Source organism: Tursiops truncatus, chromosome 1 (assembly GCF_011762595.2).
Source record: "Tursiops truncatus isolate mTurTru1 chromosome 1, mTurTru1.mat.Y, whole genome shotgun sequence".
Taxonomy (NCBI): domain Eukaryota; kingdom Metazoa; phylum Chordata; class Mammalia; order Artiodactyla; family Delphinidae; genus Tursiops; species Tursiops truncatus.
The window spans coordinates 156,785,575-156,805,198 of NC_047034.1; the positions used below are offsets into that span (position 1 = coordinate 156,785,575).

The 19,624-nt window shown below is 52.5% G+C and overlaps 1 protein-coding gene across 1 annotated transcript in view; it reads right to left on the reverse strand.

Moving 5' to 3' along the window:
* The window catches only part of C1H1orf94 (chromosome 1 C1orf94 homolog), a 36,806-nt gene that overhangs the window by 7,904 nt on the left and 9,278 nt on the right, over nucleotides 1–19,624 (reverse strand). The window contains exons 2-5 of the mRNA XM_073790876.1: nucleotides 10,620–11,317; nucleotides 7,319–7,579; nucleotides 6,083–6,258; nucleotides 1,578–1,655 (exon numbers count right to left, since the gene is read on the reverse strand). Coding sequence (XP_073646977.1) covers nucleotides 1,578–1,655; nucleotides 6,083–6,258; nucleotides 7,319–7,579; nucleotides 10,620–11,317 — 1,213 coding nt within the window. The remainder of the gene's footprint in view (nucleotides 1–1,577; nucleotides 1,656–6,082; nucleotides 6,259–7,318; nucleotides 7,580–10,619; nucleotides 11,318–19,624) is intronic.

A 19,624-nucleotide genomic window follows, 5' to 3' on the forward strand; every position in this document is an offset into this window, starting at 1 on the left:
ACTTTGTCGAAAAGCATTCACTTTGGAGCTAGGTGGATGGGATCACTGCTCGTGGGGTGGAGGGGATGAGACTGAGATTCTGTGAGCCTGACTGCCTCATCTCAACCTCATCGCAGGACGCAAAAACTCCTACTGCTGAAAGAGCAGTCCTGGCCCACGTAAGAAAGTAACGTACACTTACGGGCCCTTCTCTACCTTCTGGAACATTCTAACATCCTTCAGAGGTCAGAGATGCAGTTTGCAGAGAAAGGGTAGGGCTCCCCGGGGAGGGAGGAGAGGTGGAGGAGTCTGTGGGTTTGAGTGTGGGTTTGATCTGTCCACCTGATTGTGGGGTTGCAAGGCCAGCCTGAGAATGTAGCCGGTCCTCAGCTCCTTTCCTCACGCCCCCATCCCTGCCCCTAGATCCTCAAAGCCTCTGGAAGTGTTGTTTTGTGTTTTGCGTGTGTGTGCGTGGGCCCACACGCATGCAGCTTGGCATGCATGTCTATAACTGCATCTTTGTTTGTGTCTGTATTTTTGTCTCTGCTGCTTTATTTCGATACCGTATTTTTGTGTGTCTGTATACATGAGGCAGTAAGGCACAGTTATTGGGAACGTGGACCCTGAAGCCAGGCGGCTCAAGGTCAACCCCCAATCTGCCATTGTGTTACTGTCAGGTAGATATTGACCCCCGGCCTATCCATGGGAGTAGAGGGTGCAGATTCAGCTAACAAAAATATATAACACCCAGTTAAATCTGAATTTCAGAAAAACAGCAAGTTTTTCTTTTTTTTAGTATAAGTATGGTCCATGAAGTATTTGGGACATAGCTCTGCTAAAACATTATTCACCATTTATCTGAAATTTAAATTTAGCTAGGTGTCTGGTATTTTAGCTGACAAACTGACATGGAAGGGATATGACTCCCAGCCCCACTGATGCTGGGCAGGCCATGTGATTTGCTTTGGCCCGTGGAAGGCAGGTGTACATTACCATGTCCCAGCTCTGAGCTGAGCCCCTCAGACACATTGGGTGTTTCTTCTCAGCCCTTCCGCCATCCAGCATGGCAGGAGCAAAAGTGACTGTATCTTCAGCACAGGCCCAAAAGGGGGACACGTGAAACAGGCCTGAACCCAATCCCAGTACTGCTCAGCCAGCCTGCGGACCCGTGGGTAAAAAAATAAATATTTTATTGCTGAAGCCTCTGAGACATTGAGGCCATTTGTTGCCACAGTAAAAGCTAACTTATGTGTTAACTTTATAACTTTGGACAAATTATTTAATCTCTCTCAGTTTCCTCATCTCTAATCTATAAGGTAGATTATAGGGTAGTTCTGAAGGTTAAATTAATGCGGGTAAGGCCCTTAGAGAAGGGCCTGGCACACAGTAAGGGCTCTGTAAGTGCCAGCTGGTATTATCACCTGGGGACACTGGTTTGTGTCCACGTGCATGCTGGTGTTTCTGTCTGCACTCTGGGGTCAAGCATGGGCCGGAAAGTGTGGCTGGTGACCAGCTAGACAAAGACAAGGGAACAGACATCCTTCTGACCTGAAGGCCTTTGCAGAGCTGAGACAGAGGCGAGGAGGTCAGCTACTCACCTGTCGGGAGTAACACCCCAGCTGGGGTTGCAGGGTCTGCTGGTAGGGCATCCTGGCTGCCTGCTGTGGGTACAGGCCCTGGGGAGAGAAGGGGGAGGCTCAGTGCTGTGGGGCGGTGGGCTCCCAGCCAGAGAACAGCAGCCACTCAACTCAGCTTCCAGCTCCCTTGCCTGGACCTCCAGACACGTTCAAGTCCGTCCCACCACACTACTGGCCAGACCCACCAGCTGCCTAGTCCAGCTGGAGTCAGGTCGAGCCAGCAGCACGCCTCACAGCACACAGGAAGCCCCTGGTTAGCAGGATTCACAGCCTTTTTGGTGAATATTTAAGGCAAGAGCTTTAGGAACCCGCCTGCCTCTTGAATTCCAGATCTGCCCCTTAGTGTCTGTGTGACCTTGGGCAAGTCACTTCACCTCTCGGAGCCCCTTTTCCCTTGTCTCTAAAATTATGGGTGTTCAAGCCTGCAGAGCCTGTGAAGGTGGCCAGATTATCTTTGTTGCTGTCTATACCCCTTTCCTAAGTGCCTTTCCCCAAACCCCATTCCTGCCCCAAGACGTGAAGTACCCGCGTGCGTCTGTGTGCACGTGCGTGCCAGCTTGCCTCCATGCTTATTTAAGCGCGTCTGCACGTGTGCTTCCATTGTGTCTGCAGCTGTGTGTTTCTGTGTACAAATGTGCAACTATGAACCTGGGTGTATTAGTTTTGGTCTGCTTCTGTGCCTCTACCTGCCCACACGCACACCTGTGTCTGTACCTGATGATGAAGACTGACGTGAAGATAGACGAGTTACTCCATCTAAAGGGCTTAGAACAGTGCAGCACGTAGTAAGGATTCTGCCACCATCTCTCACTGTCACCCTCGGCCCCTGCTACTCCCACCACTTGAAGAGGCTGCCTGGCAGCTCAGCCCGACGGGAAGTAGAAACTTTATTCACAACTCTGTCTGGGGTGGCCTTAAGTGTCCATGTGTACACACACACACACACACACACACACACACACACACACACACAGCAGAACTGCCACTGTGGATGGGGTCAGCCCATGACCCCTCCAGTCCCAGGCTGCTTCCATCTGCCAATCCAGAGTTACCCCTAAGAACCCCCTAAGATGCAGTTCAAAACCCCAACCCCCCCCTCAGACCGCATGTCTTTCCAGAAGATTCCATGCCCCGAGATGCTGCCTCCACCCTGGGCTCGGCTTGTGCCAATCTGATGCTGCCCTTGACGACTTCCGCGGAGCCCATGGGCTCCTCCTAAAAGGCTCCGAATCCCTGATGTGGGGTCCTGGGGAAGGCCCCCAGCTCTCTCAGCGCCCATCCTCCACGTCCCCGAGAGAGCACATCCTTTCAGGGCCCTCCTTGCTCTCTCCTCCTGTGCACCTGCACTTGACCGTGGCCGGGCCTTTCCCACATCCACCAACCCCTTCACCTGAAACCAGTGCACCTGCTCGCCTTTTCTCCAAGCCCGGCTGCTGGGGCAGCCCCACTCACCACCACGACCAGCCTGTGACCCCAGGCGTGGCCTGAACTGGGACAGAGGTGTCAGCCGGATGGAGCCGCCCTGCCTGTTCCCAGCCCCCAGTGGGCTCCAAGGCCGTGTTCTAAGTGTCCCTCCTCTGCTTCACTCCCTCCCCATCAGCGCTTAGCTCTGCTTTCCACAGCCAACTCCCCCAGGGTGCCGTCCTCCTCACGCCCGCCTAGGTGAGGCTACCCCTAGGATCCATGGCCCGCCTGTCCCTGCTCTGTCCTGGGGCAGATTTTCAGGAGATGATGCTATATTCTTCAGTACGAGGCACACTGTATGACCTGAAGGAGATTTCTAGTTGTTCAAATTGCAATTCTGTAAAATCACAAGCAAGGGTAAACACACATTCATTCCTCTTTGCTTGAGGCCACGGCCTCTTCCTACGTGCCCTCCCTCCCTAATTGGGAGCAGAGTTCCTTTGTGTCAAGCAGCCCAGGAGCCCCCGGAGCTCCCGTGTGCTGGGGACTGAGTCTTCCACAGCTCTGCGTCCGTCCACAGTGGAGCTCTGAGTAAATTGGATTTGGGACCTCATTTTTATTCTTCACACTGAGCAGGAAAAGAGGCTAGGATAGACTGTTCCCCATTTCTCCTCTGTGCCTTCTCAAGGTCTGCTGAGCTCCCTGACACTGTTTCCTAGGAAGATCAGGGCTGAAAAGTGATCATAACCAATATCTACATCATACTTGAGATTTTACAAAGCCCTTTCCCATGCATGGACTCCCTTAACCTGACAACTGACTCAAGTGTTTGCTGCCGCTGCTGTAATTATTACGAGGCCACTTCATAGGTGAGGAGACCAGGGCTCAGAGCATTTGACTAACTTGCCCAAGACCACACAGCTTGGAAGCAACGCAATTCCCTTAAACCCAAGTCTGACGATTCTAAAACCTGCTTTCTTTTTATCATATCAGGCCTCTTGATCAGCCGACTTGAAGCCTGATGGCATTATGAGACCATGAGGACCTGGGAGAAGGTAAATTACCCTGTCCCTTGTGACCACCTGGGAGTGTCCATGTGTACAGCCAACTTCACCTGGGCCTATTCAGTGTCTAAACTGCTGCACAGGACCCAGGGGCCCTACCAGCCAGGGCCCTTCTGCCCAGAGGCCCAGGAAGCTCAGAGTCAGCCCTGTGATGCACACACCAGCATCTCTAAAGACAAAGGACTTCATGCTGGAAAAATACGTCCAAATCTCACCCACTCCAAAAGTCAAGTCAGAAGAAGTTCACGTAGCAGAGAGAAACTAGCTCCTCGGTACAAAACAGACCATTGCAAATTAGCTTTCCATGGTGAGCCCTGTGGGTGCATTTGAGAGTGAATCGGTTTACACCAAATACAATTATGCAGTTGTTTCTCTCTCAGGGGTGGGGGGCACACCATGCTGGCTTTGGATTTGTCCCTGACTTGTGCTGGGCGCCGAGCTTCCTAGTCATCTTGGAATCACCTCACCTGAGTCAAGGCCTATACTCAGTGTGAAGCAAGGTTTTTTGTTTTTTTTTTTTTAATTACTTAAACGAATGAGGAAATAAATAAATACAAATGAGTGCATCAGGGACTAGGTGATAAACGACTGCACAGTGAGTGAGCAAGGGTGGAGGAACATCAGTGAAAGAGTCGGTGAATCAATGAGGACGTGGACAGGGCACTTCTCTCGAGACCTCTGCCAGGACAACGTATCATAGACACGGGAGGGACGCACTTGGATTTTCCCATGGATCGTGCTTCCTTATGCCGTCTCACCTCAGTGGTGGGGTGTGAGGAGAGTGTGGCCACTTGCTCTGTTTAGCAAACGAGAAAAGGCTTGAAAACAAAACTTTGCAGAAGAAAAGAGAGACCACGCTAAACTCCTTTACTTTAGTTCCTGTTTAAGAATCAGGGGCTGAGCCTGGTGCGCCAGCTTAGAGGGGCTGTACGTGGGACAGAGAAGATCCACCTTCTGCGCAGGATGTCTAAGCTGTGAGGCTTGCCACTCTGTCGCAAAGGAGGAGGTGACACGTGGGACCGGAGGATCGGGGGGAGGGGGAGGGGCACAGAGACAGGATGAGTCGATTTTCAGGTGAATTGCCTTCTCTCTGCCCTCTCCGGGCTTGGCCAGGCCAGGCTGGGGTAGCAGGTTCCCAGGAACCTGGCCCTTTCATACACCTGCACACCATTCTGGAAAGGAGCCACGGAGGAGACAGAACACTGAGAAATCTTAGACACTGAGTGCCTTTCCTGGAGGAAACGAGCCGACCCAAAGGGACTATTTAAGCTCTTGGTTTAGACTATCGTTTAAACCAGAGTGAACATTTATTTGATTTTTTCTTCTATCTACCCAGTGGGTGGCAGCTCTTGAGAGAGATTAAGTTAAACAGACAAACTAAAGAAACTACACTTCCCCTGAATAAATAAGTCTGTGAGTAAAATTTCCCACCCTGCAAGTGTTTCTCCATCCCATTGTGTCTGGCCCCTCTTAGCTATGAGCCCAAGACCAGGAATGTGTGTCAAGCCATCTTAGCCGGTAGAAGCTAAGATTGCCGGGTTGTAGTTGAAATAAAATGGCCACATAATTTGTCATCTGCACCGGAACACTTGAGAGTGAAAGGGGGTGCAATTAATAATTATGCTGGGACAAAAGACCTAAACTGGGACTGTCCCAAGTAACCTAGGACGCATGTCATCCAACTGTAAAGGAGGTGGTGGGAAACAAGGACTATGCTATCATCCTCTCCTGGGAGCCCAAGTACTTCACAGGCCCAAACTTAGCCAAGCTCTGGAAGACACGGCACAGAGTGAACTGAAATTCAGACAAAGGAAAATGAGAAATATACACGCACATGCACGTGCACGTGCGCACACGTGTACCGGGTGGTCGGTCTGATGTGGCCCCGATGAAAAAATTAACTAATGAGTCTATGGCTCTTTGTGAATTAGGCTTCCTGAACCAAGGCTCCTCCGTGGACGGCCACCGGGGAGCCAGGCCCAGGATCCGCTCACTCACCTGGTACTGGGGGAAGGTGGAGGGATTCGTGAACACGGGCAGAAGTGGATAGTTCAGGTTGAGCCAGAGCGGCTGGTTCAGGGTCGCTGAGGTCAAGGTGGTGGCAAAGCATGGGGTGAACACACTCCCTGTGTACTCGAGGTTGTTCTTGTCGGCCCCCGTCACAGGCGGGTTAACTGTAAGTCACAGGAGAGGCAGAGCGTTTCTGTGATTGAGGAAGGGAGAGGCCAGGACGCCCTCCGCCCCATGACTGCCTGAGGGGTTAATGTTCTCAGGGGTTAGGTCTTTTAAAAGCTCCCAGAGGGTTCTTCAACTTTTGGATGAATTTCCAACTCTAGGAAAACATCGTTAGTTCACACCTTGCCAATTCGGAAGGGGTGAAAATCCCAGCATGGCCTGGCAGGGAGCATCTCTCCGTCATTGACTAGTAAGGAGGCAGTTTAGCAAGAGGACCCAACAAACCAGATTGCTGGGGCTGTATCTCACCGACTTACAAAACTACATTCTTTCAAGTGCTTTAGAAAAATCCAGTTTGGTGTAAACAATTGCTATGCCATTGGAAGTCTTTCTTATCAAATTATTAAAGCAACCCCTTGAGGACGTGTACTTGGCAACAGTGAAGACCTGGTGCAGGTTGTTGTATGTATGTTGGAATCATTTTTTAAAAAATACTTTAAAATATCACATAATTCAGTATGATGGGACCCAAAATTAGTCTGAATGAATGAGGTGTGATTGAGTTGTTTTAGGACATGGATCCTGGATTTCTTCCTTGTACAATATGCTCTGTGGGCTTATACAGTCTGAGCTGGGGTGTCAGTTTCCCCTTATTGGCACATTTTCGGGGGGAAAGGCAGTTACACTAAAACAGTTGTAGAAGCACAAGGGAGAGAAAGCCGGCACATGAATAATCTCAATGTAGAAATAATCTCAAAGAACGGATTGTTCTTTGGTTTGGGCCACTTGAGGGGATATAAGACAGGCTGAGTCAAGGCTATATTCCAACTGACCACCGATGATGCCCATGTGACCCCTGAACGTCAACTGCGTTTCTCTAGCAATAGTATTCCCTGTAGGGGACACAGGAAGTCATATCCCCCGTTTTATGGGACTAGGGAAAGACAGTAACTTGCCCATGGATGGGACAGCCCTTTGATGACAGAGCCACTCCAGGGACATCTGAGGGTTTCTGAAATCCCTTCCTCTACAGATTTCCTCTGGGCAGGGTCAGCTTACGTTTCAGCTCCAGCCCGTCCACCTCCACCTTGCTGCGAAGCTTCAGATGCCTGCTTGGGTTCTTGGTGGCCCCAAGGAACTCACAGAGCAGGTTCTTCTTGGCCGGCCAGGCAGGCTTCTTGGCTGGCAGGGCCACGGACGTAGAGCCCATGGGGTCACTGCCACCCTCCTTACCACAGGTGTCCTTCCGTCTCTGGGACCACTGACTGAGAAAGAGGCTCTCTTGACCCTTGGTCAGCTCCTTGGCGCCAGGGTTCCGTTCTACAGCAGAAGGGAAACTGAGTCAATGACTCTGGAAGGCCAACTGCTGGATGCGGGGAGCACTGTCTTGTGGACTAAGTGATGCGTCCTCCAGAGCACATCTGAGGCCCCAACCACTCTGGGCTCTATCTCCCAGCCAAGTTCAACCCAAGTTCAATCTCCGAAGGCTTCACTGACCAATGCCCATTATGGTCTCCCCATCCCATGCACACATGCACATGCATTCATCCATTCTTATCTTCTTGCCTTCCATCTACCCACTCATCCTCCCTGCCCTCTACCCATTCTTCCTTCCTTCCATAATTCCTTTCTTCCTTCCTTCCTTTCAAACCTCCTTCCTTCCAGTTACCTCTCTTTTCTTATCTTTTCTTTCTTTCCTTCCTTCCTCCCTCCTTCCCTGACTCCCTCCCTTCTTCCTTCCTTTCCTTCATTTCTACTGTTTTTCTTTCCTTTCTCCCTCTTTTTTCCCTCCCTTCCTTCCAACCCTCCATAGGTTGGAATACAAAGGTCCCAGATACAAAGCTGACTTGGACACAGTTCCTGCCTTCAGGGAGCACCTGGCTTAGTGGGGGGACACATACTCCTACAGAACACACGTCTGGTCCCTCCTCACGGACTCTCCTCTTGCTAAATCGTCATAGCAATTTAGCACTCTCATCAGCGCCAGCCTCTGACCTGAGTCCTGGGGACACTGCGGTGAGTCAGAGCCAGACTTGGCCCTGCAGGAGCTCAAAACAAGGATGAAGAGAAAGACAGACCCAGAAATAGCTCTGGGACAAGGCAGATGGGAACCATGAGGTGACAGAGGGACACCGTGGGAGAAGAAGGTGGCTAACACAGCTTCTGTCTGAGAGGACCAGAGGGCTTCCAGAAGGAAGAGGGTCTTCAGCAAGGCCTTACACCAGGGGCTGTGGGTGACTGTGGGCAAAGGCACAGAAGCATCGGAGAGACACAGTGAGGCAATGGATGTGGTCAGTGCCAGGCTCAGATCTTTCTCCAAACAGACCGAGTGTCCCCCTAGAGCTAGGACACTGTCTGGACCATCATGGGATCCTCTACAGCAGTGGTTTTCACCCATATTTCCTTGTGAGCAATGGAACTCTTTCTTCCAACAAAATTAAGTATGATGGGGGGAAAATACATATGTGTGTGTGTGTGTGTGTGTGTGTGTGTGTGTGTGTGTGTGTATAACTGCACATATATAATCTATATACATATATAAATTTTTTAAGGCATTGCTTGGTTGAAGCAGGGAAGAGGGCCTTGTCCTCAACATCGTCACACCTTCCCCAGCCAGGAGGTCCTGGTCTCCGTGGAGCTTGGCTGGGAAATGGCACTGGACACACAGCAGGCACCTCGGATCTTTCTGATAGCGGCAGGACCAGAGGACCTGTGCCCAGTACTACCTGTTGGGAGTGGATGTCATCCCACCCACTCTTGGCCCCATTAGCCCACTGGCCTTGGGGCTGAGTCTGGACAGGACAAGGCCTGACCTCCTAGTGCCGTCCCAGCAAAGGAAAGAGCTGCTCTAGCCTGAGCCAATTTAGGAGAAAATGCCATTTTTATCAAAACATGTCCCTAGAGTCTCTTCCAAGAGTTTGTCTGGTTGTGAGTGTAGTCCCCAGTCCCCTCCCCAGAGGCCCCACACCCGCCACCACACACATACATACCCAGCTGCCTGAAACATGCTCCTCTCTCATCTCCAAAGCTCCCTCTTCCAGTGTCTGTGTACACAGACCCACACACATTCCTGCCTGTCGTTCCTTTGGCTCACTCACACGTGCACACAACTACACACAGAGAATGGGCACACACAAACACATACACACGGTCACCATCAGATGCACCCACCCTGCATTTTCTCTAACAGATACGCTCACACCTGCAAAGCTCCCCTTGGCACACCTTTGCCCACACACTTGTACACACATACACACACAAATGGTGGGAGGGTGGAGGGGACAGGATGGCCTCCAGCCCAGCAGCCTCATCCAACAGAGAGACATCCACGCCTCTCTCCTGCAGAAGGAGGTGGAAGGAACGTCCCCTCCCCCAGGTAGGCCTCTATCCTCTCGCATGTACAGCCCATCGTCCCCAGAGTCCTCGGGCTTCTAGAGGCCTGCCCAAGACCCAGAGTCCAGCGTGCTGTCCACAGCTCAGAGTCCTTGGCCTTCCTCCAATGCTCCAGAGCACAGAATGTTCTTTAGGGTGACTGTGTTCCCGTTTTCTTAGGAAGACGGATCTGGGCCCTCCCAACACAGGCATCTCTCCATTACCCGTCCACGCTCACAGCCTGGGGGGAATTTTTCTTTTGGTTTTCTCCTAGTGACTGCTGACAGCAGGCAAATGCCCCTGCCATCAGTCTGCCTTCCTGGAACCATCCAGTCTGAGTGGCTGGATCGGAACAGGCACAAAAGGCAGAATCCTGGGAGTGGGGTGGGGGAAACTTGGGAGGCGGCTGGATTTCCTGCGGAGGCTGTGAACTCCTCAATTCAGGAGTGGGAATGCACTTTTCTAAAGCTCTGCAGTACCTGGGAACAAATCCCAGGGCCAGCAGTCTGCACTGCACCTGCAGAGTTTACACATTCACCCTCCTGCCCCACAGAGAGGGGACCAAGCCTCATGGTTGGAGGAACAGGAGCCTCCATGAGAAGCCAATCAAATTTCCCTCCTATCCAGCTTAAAGTCCGCACACTGCACTTTCACCCTGGACCCAGCGAGGGTAAATGTTTCCTTCCGTGTACTCTGGGTGCCTGTGGATTTAAAAACCCAGTCAGTTACCAAATGGGCTTCTCCCTCTTCCCAAGCCACATTGGATTCAGAGCCACTGTATCTGCTTACAAGAGCTGTGCCCTGTATACGGGCATCCACAGAGGAGGCCTGTGGGGACTGAAAACAGCCTGTACCGGGGCACTGTGCTCGCCAGCGAGGCCACGTCATCCTACTTTGCGCAAAGACGTTGCATGTGCCTGACGCAGCCCGGTAAGTTGTTTCTTCCCCTGCGGGCCCATTCCCTAGCCCTGACCCCAGCCCCACTCACCCATCAGTTTGTGCCCCTCCATGGCAGGGTCAGCCTCGGGCTTGGAGCAGATCTTGGCAAACACTGGCAGCTGCTTCCTCTGAGCAGGGAGTCTGGGGGGCTTATCGAGCTTGTCGGGAGGCGCTGGAGGAGGCAGGGGAGTGGGCAGCAGGAATGGGCCCAGCTCCGCGGGCTCCCCGGGTCCAGGGCCACTGAACATGCTGCTCTGCAGGAAGTCCTTGATGGCCGTGCTCTCCTCCAACACCGTCTTGTTGTCGGGGGCCTTGGACGTTTCCGCGGACTTCAGTGGGAACTGAGCCAGGAGCTTGCTGATCTCCGAGTTGGAGGCCCCCAGGCTGTTGCCCCTGTCCTCTGTCCCCTTGGCACTCTTGACCTTGGCAGTACGCAGGGTGCCCGTGACCGTAGACATGGTAGAACTGCAGTCCTGACGGCTGCCGATAACGGGCACTGCCACCTTTGGCTCCAGGAGCTTGTAACCGGCAGTGATGGAGGCTGCTGGGCGTTCACTGCTGCCCGCCACCAGTGAAGGCACAAGAAGGCAGGGAGCCGGCTGCCTGGGCCCCTCGAGGGAGCTGCCGGGTGCCTTCAGCTCCCCGGAGCTCTCTGTGACCGGCATGAGGTGCTCTTTGGTGAGGCTCAAGAACTCCTGTTCCACCAGCAAGGAGATCTCATCTCTGCCGCTGGTGAGTTCCGGAGGTCTGCAAACAGGTCAGAACGACAGATGGCTTTAGTGCCAGCTCCCTGAGGGTGGCTGTGCAGCAGGGCACAGGCCCCAAGGAAAGGGGGTGGAGGAAACACGTCTCCGGGTGTGAGAGCCTATTGCTTTTTTAAGAGAGAAAATGGACCATGAGTGGACTCCAAGGGGTTTCTACACCACACCAGCGGGCACAGTACCGAGAGCTTGGTTCTGGGAATCGGGATGCCCGGGTCCTCTCCCAATACTACATCTTGCTGAGTGAGCTGAGCCTTAATTTCTGTCCATCTCTCCCTGTTCAGTCATGCTCAGGACCGGAAGCAATAAAAGACCAGCAGCAAAGGGGACAGGACGGAGCCGACAGCTCTGAGCGTGGCATCCAGAGTGCTGGGGCTGAGTCTTGGGAAGCCCCCAGATGCACTGCAGGATGGTTGAGTGAGAGCAGGGGACCTCAGGGCTCACAGCCCGGCTCTGTCACTTCCCAGCTGTGTGATCCTGGGCCCCTTGCTCAGCACCTTGGTCTCCTCTCTTGGTGAACAGGAATATCATAGAGACACTTCAGACCATGTCTGGCACGGTAAGGGCAATACAAGTGTCAGCTAGTATGTCGACACTTCTGTCGGCCTGGCTGGGCCCCTGGTCCTGAAATCTCCACAGTGGCTCCGTGGACGCCCACGTCCACCTTGGCTGGCATGGCCCTCTGACCAGACCACAGACTGGGGCCCGCTTCCTGGGAGCACTGACAATTTCTTGATCCCTGAACAGGTTCACAAGCATCTCCCTGTATCTAAACACAGGCCTCTACCTGCACCTCAGACCCCGGGAGCTCCAGCCTGGACCCTTGACGGCCAGCACCAGCCTGATGGGGCCTGATGGTCCCGTGGACTCTAGCCTCCTGGTTGCTGGCTCTCTCCAGGTGTGGGACAGGGTAGCAATCCTGCTGGCCTGGCCTGTGGCCAGCCTCCTTGGCAAGGGGGAAACTTCCTCCCTGGCACTCCCAGGAGGACCATGGTCACCCAGCTTAGAACCATCTGCTATCCCTCCTGGATGGGTTCCCGTGAAGGGTGGATGAGGTGGCCTACACAGAGCATTCTGGAAACTGCTCAATGCTCTACCGCTGGTAGAAGGTGGTGAAAGTGGCAAAAAAGAGGCAGAGGGAAAAACTAAAGCCCCCTGTGAGTGGAGCTTTGGGGAGGCCCTGTGCACATTCCTGCGCTGACAGCCCATTCTGTGGGTGGAGTCAGCCCCGAAAATCATGACTGGGGAATGCGCCCAGCAGGGACGGTCCTTCCTGGTAATGCTCTGTGTATGGGCACACGCACGTGGACACACACACACACACACACACACACACACACACACACGTGCAGTGCAGGCACAAAATGACTCAGTTATCACACATAGAACCGGGGACAGTCTCCACATCTGACGACCAGCCACTGCCTACTGTGCTGGGTATTAACCCCTTAGTTGCTGGGTCCTGATGAAGCCCAGAGGGTCCTGGAAAAGGTTTTGGGTAGCCAGGGCCCTTGGGAAGCACAGGGAAGAGTTTAAAACTTGGGAGTTTGTCACTATTCTAACAACCGAGGCAAGCAATGCCTCCTGACCACCAGCGCCCCATGTGGTCTCCCCAGGCCTGGCAGCTGAGAGAGGTGTCGGGAAAAGCAGACTCCAGCCAAACAGACCGAGGTCAGAATCGGGCACCTCTGCGTATTTCACGTCAAATCCTGGAAACTCAGGGGCTCCCCTGTGATGAGGGCATGACACCTGTGACATGGGTATGACACTACAAGTGCCCAGACGCTGGGTGGGATGAGAGCTTGGTGCAGTAACCCCTGTGCAGGCTCAGCATGGACACGCACCAGGGAAGCCCTGGGCACACGGTGGCTGTGAGCGGCAGAGTGGGAGCAGCCTGGCCCTGGAAGATCTCGGAGGCCATCAAAGCCGTGTATGAGGCAAGGCGGTCCACTCTGTTCTCCCCTTCTTTCCCTGGCCTCTCTCCTATTCCCATCCTTTCCTCCTTCTCACTCTAGACTCGGTCTATAAATTGGCCCCCCTCTCCTGCCGTGTCCCTGGGAACACCTGGAATAAAGAGACTGCCAATCATCACCCTCAAAGGGAACAGGGGAGTCTCGAGTCACAGAAACCAGATACTTGAGGGACCAGTTTTTGTCTCTCCCGTGCCTGCCCCCAGACTTGCAAAGCAAGTTATGTACCAACAGATCTTCTGAATTGGAAAGACTCACCACAATTATGTTATTTTTTTGTTTTTTGTTTTTGGCCATGCTACGCCAGGCTTGCGGGATCTTAGTTCCCTGACCAGGGATCGAACCCGGGTGCTCAGCAGTGAAAGCGCACAGTCCTAACCGCTGGACGGCCAGGGAATTCCTCAACTATGTTAATTTTTTTAAATTGGGATAATGGTATTGTGGTTATATTTAAACAACAACAAAAAGGGTCCTTATCTCTTATAGATACATACTAAAGTATTTACAGGTAACATTATGTCTGGGATTGGCTTTAAACTTAACCTAGCAAGGGGAGGGAAAAGATGGGGGCGGGGGGAATAGATAAAATAAGATTGGCCCTATGTTGATCATGGCTAAGGCTGGGTGAGGGGTACATGGGTTCATCACATACCAGTTGTTCTATTTTTGCCTGTGTTTGGTTTCTTGTTGTTGTTTTTTTTCCTAAAATAAAAATGTTCTATAATAGATGTACACACAAAAGGTCTCACCACTGAATCCTTTAAAGTATCAGCACCAAGGAGAAGTCAAAGCAGCTTCTAAAAGACCCACAGGGCCCGAGGTCCCTGTACCAAAAGCCATCCCACAGACAGTCCCTTCTCTGCACCTGAGAGGATACTCCTACCCCTCCCCCACCCGGGAGCCAGGCTGGCAGAGAGGACCCAGCAGGGGCTGAGTGTGAACCCCTGTTCATATTCCCCGGTCATTCTCCTCTGGACACATCATGGGGGTCAATGGGCCTCTTAGGAAGCTGGCATTCCCAGAAGGGGCAGGGCAGTGCTAAGAACAGAGAGGCCCACCCTGGCTGTGGGTCCCCCATGTGTCCCTGAAAGGCTGGCCCGGAGCACCTGGCCCTCCCCGAGACAGCCTCTACAAACTCCTATTTCCTTTGCATCTGCCATGAATCCACTACAGGCCAGACTGGAAGCTAGGCATCCACATATATGCTTGCATTTAATCCTCTCCACGTCCCTGGGCAATAGACGATATCATTCTCCCTTTACAGATGGGAAAAGTGAGCCTGAAAGAGGCGAAGGACCTTGTCGCTGAGAAAGTGAAGAGACTGGTGTGAGGATGCTGCCGGGTCCGGCTGATTTCCTGACCTCCTCCTACCCCAACCCGGCTTCTTTTCCAGGGATGGTTCTGCAGTGAGGTCCACCGGCCCCTGCTCCGCGGCTGGGCTTTGTTCCCCAATCTGAATGCAATCAGGGATATGGCTAGGATCATCCCCTCACTCCAGCTTGTGGAGGATCATCACGGTGAATCCTGAGCCTGTCATCCGTGGCATCAGCTGTCCCTGACAGCTCTGTGTCAGCTGCATGTCTCATGAGCACGCCTTCTGGGTCCCCCACCAATTTATGGATAGAAATGTTGAAGGGGAGGGAGGCCAGGGCTGAGCCTTAGGGACATTGCTGGAAACCTCCCCCGCCCCCAGTCTGCCAGTAATCCTGGATCAACACTTTGGGGGAATAAATCAATCCAGTCACTATCATCCCATCTCCACTTCTCCAAGACAGCCTTTATCAAATACCTTGCTGCAGTCAAGATTCAGCACACAATTACACTGTGTGTGTGTAATTGTGTGTAATGCACACAATTACAAGTCTCTGGGCAAGGGTCTCCCCTAACTGCCCTCTCCAGCCCCAAGAAAACAAGATTCGTTTGCTCTTTTCTGTTCTAGAAAACTGCGTGCCTGCAGAGCTAAGACATTCTTAGAACTTAGATCAAACCATTCCCCCACTTAAACCCTTATGTGAATTCTCACTACACATCGACTAAAAATCCAAACTCCTTTCTGACCCCCCAGGGCACCCCACAAAGTGGCCCTGTTACCCCCTCCTGCTTTGACTCCTCTTCTTCTGGCCACTCTGGTCTTATAAATACGCCTTGGCATGTCAAGTTCTTTCCAACCCCAGGGCCTTTGCACCTCCTTTGGATGCTAGATCATCCCTTGACTGACTCTTACTAGGCACTCTATGCTCCATCAATCTGTTTATTTTCTTCCTAGTGTTTATCACCATCATATAGTACTTTTTTTATGTCTTTACTCCCTACAACAACTCATCCTCCCTGAGGGCAGGGACTGTATCTTGTTCACCATGGAGGCCTCAGGACCTCGAGCAGTGTTGGGCACATACCTCCAGCTCAGTAAGGATTTGTGGAATAAATGAATAAACTGGCCCACGAACTTGTCTTTACCCTTGTCCTTTTCTTGAAACTCTTGAAATCGAGAGTTGTGTGGCCAAAGACTGCCCAACTCCTTCAATGGTTGCAAGCTGCCTGGATTTGATTCTATTTCTGGCCTTCCATCTCATGTCCCACCTTGGGCCTGGCACCCCTGTGAGCTGACCGGATGACACTGACCAGCCTGCTTGGCAAGGTCCTAAGAACTCTCAACCCCTGTAAGTCAGTCCCACAGCAGAACCCACACAGACCCCGCCCAACTCTTAGCGACCACTCTGGGGCTCACAGATTTTTCCCTCTCCCAACAACTTTGCTGGGCTCCACGTCGAGCCTGCCCGCCCGCGTTTCCTGGTATCTATCTTCCTTCCTCTCTTCTTAAGAAGTTTTGCCGACGCTGGCACCTCTCCCGTGCTATTTGCTTTCTGCTTTGAGTTGGTAAAAAGCATAAAATCTGCCACAGACTCTATCACAGTGAATCACTCGGGGCCGTTAACCCGACTCCCGGGCGCTGACAAAGGAAGCTAGTCAGATTTGGTGCTGGGGCTCCAGCTGCTGCCACTACCTCTGCTTTGCCCACCTCCGGAGATGATAGGTGTCTGATGACGACTCTGTACACGGGCCCCACGCATCATTTCTGCATTTGCAGTGTATAGAGTCGTATAAAAATAAAGGCTATTGACTAGCTGGCACCCCTTCCCAGAATAATGACTAAGCAAGCATGCTGTTAGCTCCCCGACAGCAGTTCTGTGTTCATGATAACACAGAGCAAAGATGAAAACTGCTATTCATCTGAGCCAAACAACAGAAAAATGCAAGCAGAAAATTGTTAGTGCTGGAAGAGGACACCAAAACAACTATTTTCTTCCCACTATGGCATTTCAGATTGATGACAAACACGGTACCCAGGCCCGGTGCCCAGGCAACATGGGTGGTTGAAGACCGAAGCAAGGGAAGGGCTCTGGCTCCATCGGGAGGCTGACCTCCTGGCTGGGGGTGAGGCCGACTTCACGTGTCTGCGTGGGTGGGGCAGCAGAGCAGAGCGGCTAAAAAGCTCAGTGCCTGCAAGGAGGCAGAAACTGGATTCCCACTGCTTAACGGAGGCCAGCCCTCAAGCAAGCTGTCTAATATGCCTAAACCTCAGGTTCTAGTTCACAAAATCGGAAGGATGAGCATCTATGGAGAATGAACTAACCAGCTAGGCACTGTGCAAAACGCCCCCCATGCAAAACTCTCATTTGAATTCCCGCAACAGCCCCAGTGGGGTGGTGTGAGGACCAATTACAGTTTTGACCCTATGGTGGTTCCCATGCACCTTGGTCCAGTAACAAAGCAGAGATTTGGAAAGTGCTTGGGCATTAGGGCTTAACCTCTTGTTTCTCTTGGGACTCAGCAACCTCCACATAGACGAACCCAGGAAAGTCTGCTGGAGGATAACACATCCCGTGGAGAAAAACCTCAAGGTCCTCAGCTGACTAGCCAGACCTGGGTGACGACAGACACTGCAGATGTGTGGGTGGGCACGAGGCACGTCCCGCCAAGCCCACCCAAGCCTCTCCCAGAAGAACCACCCAGCAGAATCCAGCCCAGACTGCTCAACTACGGAAATGGGAGCTAAGTAGGAAGCTGTGGTGCTGAGCTGCTAAACTTTGATGTGGTTTGTTACACAGTCGGCCCTTTGTATGCAAAGGTTCGACACTGGTGGCTTCAACCGACTGTGGATGGAAAATACTGGGAAAAAAATTCCAGAAAGTTCCAGAAAGCAAAACTTGAATTTGCTGCACACTGGCAACTACTTACATAGCATTTACATTGTATAGTACAACTCTTTACATAGCATTTACATTGTATGAGGTATTATAAGTAATCAGGAGATGGTTTAAAGTATACGGGAGGGTGTGTGTAGGTTATATGCCAATACGACGCCATTTTATGGAAGGGACTTGAGCAGCCGCAGATTTTGATATCCATGGACATTCTGAAACCAATCCCCTGTAGATACCAAGGGACTATTGTTTATCAAAAGCTAACGGGCACAGAGAGATACAGTTATCACAGTTTTTAAATGAAGAAGCTAAAGTCATCATCCCCCGATCGGCCCCCATCCTCACTTGACCAAGACTGGTGGACATTTCTGGGTCTTCCTGTCTGGTTGGGGAACAGGGACCCATCTTCAATGCCCCTGGAGCTTATGTCACAGCACCCAGGATGGTCCCTGCCCAAGGTGGAGGGAAGGGACACAGCCACCTCTGTCAAAGCTACCTGGTGTCTTCATCTTTCCTCTCCTCCAGAGCTAGGATTCACTGAACTGCCCTGGGTATACACACCATACCCTGCACACACGTACACACCAACATATGTGTGCACACACAGCAGTCACGGACATGCACATGCACATATCCCAATCCACATGTGCACACACACACCCACACCACAGCTGTGCACACACACACACTTACGCATATGCATACACACATAAAGCACAGCCATGTACACACACACACCAACGCACATACACACACCCAGGCACACAGCTGTGCTACAACCACACACACCTGTGTGCACACACACACAACCACGCACACGCCACAGCCATGCACACACACACACATGCTACAACCATGCCCATACACATACCACAGACGTGCACACACCCACACACGCAAACACACCATAGCCATGCCCACACACCTCACCACCGTGCACATACACCCAGGCACACACCACCGCCATAGCTTTGTAGAAACCCAGCGGGAAGAAAGAAAGGGGGAAGGAGGGCGGCTTCCCCTATCTCACAGCCTGAGGGGACCGGGCCAACTGTTTTCAGTCTGGGGGGTGGGGAGGGGGGAGGGGCAGTTGAGAGAAACTGCAGATTCAGTTGCCATCCCAGGCGACTGTGCACCTGTGTCCCAAAGGTACCTGGAAAGCCACTGAGTTCCACCTGCTGGCCCTTCTCTGGTGGGGGTGTGGTGGGCAGCGGGCCTTCAGAAAACTCTGATTCCCACCCCCTCCCTCCTCCGCTTTCCAGGCTGCGTGAGGATTAAGTGAGATGATGAATGTGAAAGCGCTTGGTAAACTGTAACAGGCGCTATGCAAATGTTAGCGGCTCTGACGGAGAGATGTGCGGTGCCCAGAGGCCCGCTGACCCTTCGCAGCCCAGGGCCTGGCCGGCTGGGGGTGGGAAGCCGGGAAGTGGCTGAAACTGCGGTCACCTGCACCGTGGGGATGCTGACATCGCCCGGGGTTAAGGGAGAAGACACTGTGAAATCCCTCAGCTGCCCGAATGCCACGCCTGGGCTAGAAGTTCATCTCATTTCTTAGCAAAGGCCTTCACACAGAGTAGAGTCCATTTTTACAATGTCCCTGGCATCCTCTTAGAGCACAAAAACGGTTGATCTCCTTCCTTCACGCTTTTTTTGGAACACCTCTTTCTCAAAGCGGTGTCCCTTTGAAGCCTAAGGTTCCATCATCTTTGACCCCCGAAGTGTCAGAGAACTTCCTACAAATATGCACAGGAATCCCCTGTGGTGCTTGTTTCAAATGCGGATTCTCTGGGCACTCCTGGGGAAATGGCAGTTCAGTTGGTCAAAAATGGGGCTCAGGCATCTGCATTCTGAGCCAGGATCCCTCCTCCACCCTCTGCCCCAAGGCCTGCAGTTCTGGTACAAATGATGCACTTGAGGACACACATGCAGGTGTGAATTTCCCTTCAGACACTTCAGCTCCCCTCCCCACCCCCGCCTGTCCCTCAGGGCAGGTGGGACAGTCTTCTAAGACAGATTGGCAGGTGGAAGTGAGACCTCCCACTCTGCCCCCTCCCTGACCCTCCATCTGTCTGGAGGGGAGAGAAACGAGTACACAGAGGCAGGCAGGGGTTGAGCCTC